The 4,901-nt window shown below is 58.8% G+C and overlaps 1 protein-coding gene across 4 annotated transcripts in view; it reads right to left on the minus strand.

Moving 5' to 3' along the window:
• The window catches only part of RNF212 (ring finger protein 212), a 23,934-nt gene extending 19,490 nt beyond the window's left edge, over nucleotides 1-4,444 (minus strand). For 3 of the 4 annotated variants that reach the window (XM_010854112.1, XM_010854098.1, XM_010854121.1), the window contains exons 1-4: nucleotides 3,368-3,574; nucleotides 3,151-3,161; nucleotides 2,978-3,039; nucleotides 734-808 (exon numbers count right to left, since the gene is read on the minus strand). In XM_010854112.1, coding sequence (XP_010852414.1) covers nucleotides 734-808; nucleotides 2,978-3,039; nucleotides 3,151-3,161; nucleotides 3,368-3,492 — 273 coding nt within the window. In that variant the 5' untranslated portion in view covers nucleotides 3,493-3,574. Of the gene's footprint in view, nucleotides 1-733; nucleotides 809-2,977; nucleotides 3,040-3,150; nucleotides 3,162-3,367; nucleotides 3,575-3,613; nucleotides 3,738-4,227 lie in introns of those variants that run through there. The other variant, XM_010854107.1, reaches the window with a different exon arrangement.
• Nucleotides 4,445-4,901: the final 457 nt, after the last annotated feature.

The following is a 4,901-nucleotide window of genomic DNA, read 5'->3' on the forward strand; positions in this document are numbered from 1 at the left end:
GAGGAGGGGTCAGGAGAGGGCACGCGGGCACGAGGGGTCAGGAGAGGACGTGCAGGCACGAGAAGTCAGGAGAAGAAGACACGCAGGCACAAGGCGGGGTCAGAGGAGGACATGCGGGCAAGAGGAGGGGTCAGGAGAGGGCACGCGGGCACGAGGGGTCAGGAGAGGACGCGTGGGCACGAGGGGTCAGGAGAGGACGCGCAGGCACGAGAAGTCAGGAGAGGACGCGCAGGCACAAGGAGGGGTCAGAGGAGGACGTGTGGGCAAGAGGAGGGGTCAGGAGAGGACGTGCGGGCACGAGGAGGGGTCAGGAATGGACACGTGGGCATGAGTGGTCAGGAGAGGATGCGCGGGCACGAGGAGGGGTCAGGAATGGACACGCGGGCATGAGTGGTCAGGAGAGGACGCGCGGGCACGAGGAGGGGTCAGGAGAGGACACGCGGGCACGACGAGGGGTCAGGACAGGATGCGCGGGCACGACGAGGGGTCAGGGAGGGTGTCAGGAGACACAGCGTGAAGAGGCAGCCCCCTTGCCCAGTGTCTGGACGCCCCCAGCCCACTTTCCAGACCCAGAGCTGAGGCCCAGCCCTCAATCCCCTAGGCAGCATGGGCGTCCTGACCAAGCAGCCGCTGTGTCTCACGCCCTGAGACACGGGAGCGGTGCCCAGCCTTCCCACAGTGGGGGCGGGCGCAGACTGGGCTCCCACCCCACCTCCAGGGCCTGGGGACTTACCTGGGAGGTCTCCTTGGCGTACTTCATGCACAGGCTGTCCACGCCCATGAAGAGCGCCTGGATGTTGGGGTCCGTCTGAAAGAGAAAGGGCTGCTTCTGCCGACACTGCCTCCAGGGTCCAGAGGGCCATGTGCCTTAGGGCCGAGACCAGCCAGGACACCATCTCAGCAGCTTCCGGGGCCCCGAGGACGCCATGGTGCGGGCGAGGGGCAGCGCCACCTCCTAGGGGACCAAGGGCTGCTGACCAAGGGTGGTGCTGAGGAGTTTCGGGCGGCTGGGGTTGGGGCAGCCGGGTACAAAGCAAACGGTGGAATCAGAAGCAGGAAGAGCAACCGGCACAATCTCTAACTCTCACAAGTATGTGTTGAGCTACTTTGGCGTAAATGTGACAAGAGGGTGCATGAACTGGCACCTGCCCACTGGCACACCCCCTGCAGGCACGCCTGCCTGTCCTCTCCCCCACGCCAGCACCAGAGACACAGGTGCACGGACAAGGACACACACGGGCCCATCCCCACTGGAGTGACAGTCATGCTGCACCCGGGGAGAGAGGCCTGCAGAAGCCAGGAAACACCCGAAGGGCCAGGGCCCCAGGAGCTGCTGGAGGACCTTGTGGTGGGGAGGGGGCGGCCACTTCATTGGAGAGGCGGGCAGCTGCTTTGCGGGTGGGGGCAGCTACAGGGGAAGCGGCCCCAGACTCCGCTCAGAGCAGGGGCTGGGAAGGGTGCCGGCGGGCCAGGGGACTTGCTGCAGGCACTCGAGTACACGCGAGCCCCCGACTCGGATCTCCACCCGAGACCCTGGACAACACCCAACACCCCGAGCCCCGTACTTCAAAGGAAACAAGACAGAAGGCTGCCCCCATCTCCACGGGCCCCGGTGAGCCCTACACACAGCAGGCAGGGACCCCAGTGATGGAGACCGGACTGACGCCCACAGAGGACCAGGCCCCACAAGGAGACCTTCCCAGGCCTTGGGACAGGCGAGGGCGTCAGTGCTGACCTGCCACAGCCCAGGGCTTCCCTGAGGGGAACGGATGGGGACCCCCAGTGGCACAGAAGGGGCGACTGCACGCCCCATGCACAGAGGAGGAAATATTAATAGAAAAAGTCTGAGTGTCATTTCATTTAATCTTTTCAACAATGCAATGAGGGCCCCAGAGTAGACGGGAAAGAGACTTTTCCAGGAGCCCACAGCTAGGACGAGAATCTGCTCTGGGTCTGCTGGACTCCAGAGCTGGGCTCAAGCTAAGACACACTGGTTACTCCCTAGAAGTTTATACGGGAGAACAGTTCCTCCAAGTGTGGACCGTGGGATATTAATATGTGTTGCTTGAAAAAGGGTTCTGTTGCAAACACATTTGAGAAGCACTCAGTGGAGGAGGTTTAGCGAAGTAATGCCCTCTATTTTGAAGGCAGTGTGGTGGCTAAGAGCCCTGGCTGGCTTTGGAATCAGTCAGACTTGGGTTCTCAATGCCCCTGTGTCTCTCTCTCTTTTTTGTTTGTGATGGTTAGGGAGACACCCTCCCACCCCATCAGGCCTCACTTTCCCCCACTTCTAGGAATTTATGTTCCAGAAATATTCTTACAAGTATGCAGAACTGTGGCAAAAAAAAAAAAATGTTCATTTTAAGACTGAAATAGTAAAAAACTGAAAAAAATGAAAGGTTTTTTCCTATCACGCCAGGAAGTCATTTTCAGAGAATGTGGGTGTATACACTTTGGAACATCAACTGGGAAACACCACTTTGTTAGAATCCCACCGACACCCAGAGCAGGGCCCACACTCCTGGCTGTTGTTCTTGGGAAGCAGGAGTTGGAGACTTTCGCGTTCTGTTATGGTTTTCTGTTAGGTTTGAGGTTTGAGGTAATTTTATGTTTGTAATCAGAAAAAGAACTTTTACAGATTAAACATTAGATCAAATACACATCTTGGAACCTAAACTTGAAGGGATCAACTTTACTCCCTCAACCCTCTTAACTAGAATGGACCCCAGGGAGACCAACCCCACCACCGTGAGGAGCTGCAGGAGCCGGCGCCCCCCAGCAGCGCTCAGGCTCTGGTGAGGAGACAGCCGTATGAGGTATTCAGAACCACTAGTGGACTTTATACAGAAAGTCTGCACGATCTCCTAGCACACCAAGCAAATCAACAGAAGTTGTAGACACCACAACTGAGTAAAAATTGAACGATACTTAAAAAGAATCACTGGTTAATATTAACATACTATAGACTTCAACTTACATGTTTTGAAAGTAGAACTGTACGACAAGCAACTTTACAAATCAAGCATTCATCCCTTTTACCTACAAAAGAAAGCAAACTTTATTACAGTGAATAGTGCCTTTAAACACATATAAATGCAGACCTTAAATTATAGTACTTCTTTTAAAAGTATACAGGATCATAGGACTTACCGTGGACAAGCCTGGGGCATGCACATAGTTGAAAAGAATTACACAGTGACAATTTTTCTTATTTTCTAAATATGCTCCAAAACAGTGGCCACACAGATCTACAGCACTTAAACTTAGATCAGCCCACGTTATTTCCCACAAGCATATTTTATAGGAATAAAATAGGGATAACTTAGCTGAAAATTTTAAGCACTACAAAATGAAAGCTCCCCCTGACCTGACAGTTCCAGGGTTTTGCTCTGCCCCTCGGCCTTGGCAGCAGGGCTCCTGCGAGGGCCAGACCGCGCTGGGAGCTGAGAGCCGAGGCGGCTCGACCCCTGGCCACCCTGCCGCCCCGCCCATGCTCGGCCTCCTCCCACCCACTCCCCCCTGCCCTTCCTCCACCGCCTGGCCCTGGACCCCAAAGCGGTCCCTCTTCAGCCCCGTCGCTGCCAGCTCCTCTCTGGCCCTGCCCAGAACTCACAGCCTCTGATCTCGGTTTCTCCACCAGGCACCTGGGAGGCCAGGTGTCCACACCCGACTGGCCCAAGTCCTCCTAGGCAGCATCAATGGCCCAATCCCAGGGCTGTCCCCTCCACAGTCATCGCCTGAGAAAGAGGCCCCATTAGGCGTGCCTCTCTCCCCCTGCCCACACCAGGGCTGATGGGCTCGGCCCACTTCCTGTGTCTTGGCGGGATGCCTCCCCTTCCCCACCCCAGGCCTAGTCTTCCAAGGGAGGGCTCGCCCTCCTCTCCCACCCACTGCCTCCGAGAGGGCTCCTGCCCTCCCAAAGACCCCCTAAGCTCCACCCCAGCCCTCCCTCTCTCCTCCCAGCACCCAGCCAACCCCTCTTTCCTCTCCGCAGGGCACTTAGGCAGGTAATCCTCACACTAAGGCCGGTGCCCTGACTGCCCTGGGAGGCCTGGTTTGACATTTCGGCGGTCTCTCCCCACCCCAGCCTCCTCCTGGCCTCACCCAGCTTCTTTAGAAAACGCTCTTGCCCAGGTGAGAACAGGCTTGCGTGTCTCCTGCCTCCCGCCCCTCCAGTCCCCCCCACAGCACTCCACTGTCTGGACCACCAGCCCCTTGTGTGCTCACAACCCTTTGGAGTCTCCCTGCACGGCTGTCCCGGGCACCTCTGTTCCACACGTGAGGTCCTGAGCCTCAGCTCAAACCTGCTGGCACTCTGGATGGCCAGGGGAGCCGCACCCCCAATCCGGCCAGCTGCTGCCCAGACTCAAGTCTGCCCAACGTGAGCCCTGCTTCTGTCCAGCCGTGGTGGCTGTTCTGCTCCGACACGTCTCCCTGTGCTGGGCTCTGCTTCCTCCCGGAGCGCTGCCTGCCCCCTTCCCGCGTCCTCCGGCTGCCAGGATCTAGACTCGGCCAGCCCACTGGGCACGCGCCTCTGCCCCCCCACCCCCAGAACCTGCGAGCCCAGCACCCGCGGACCTGTGGCACCACCCGACGTCGAGACGGAGCCTGGAGGAGCCCGAGGGTGGGCGGCGAGCTGGGAAACGCGCCAGGCCGGAGCAGGCGGGCTGGGGAAGGGGCGCGAGGGGCAAGCGTGCACCGAGGGTCCCGAAGGGAGAGGCCCAGACACGGGCCCGCGCCGGGAGGAGTGTGGGGTGAGCCTGGCACCGGCTGGACCCCCGCTCACGGCTGCCCAAGCTGATGGGCGCCATTTCCTCCAGAGGGTCTGGGGGCGAGGCGGGGAGTGATGTTCTGATCCTTCATCTGTGAGCTGGTATCACAGGTCAGTCACTCGGTGAGAA

Source organism: Bison bison, unplaced genomic scaffold (assembly GCF_000754665.1).
Source record: "Bison bison bison isolate TAMUID 2011002044 unplaced genomic scaffold, Bison_UMD1.0 scf7180017853231, whole genome shotgun sequence".
In the NCBI taxonomy this organism is placed as follows: Eukaryota; Metazoa; Chordata; class Mammalia; order Artiodactyla; family Bovidae; genus Bison; species Bison bison.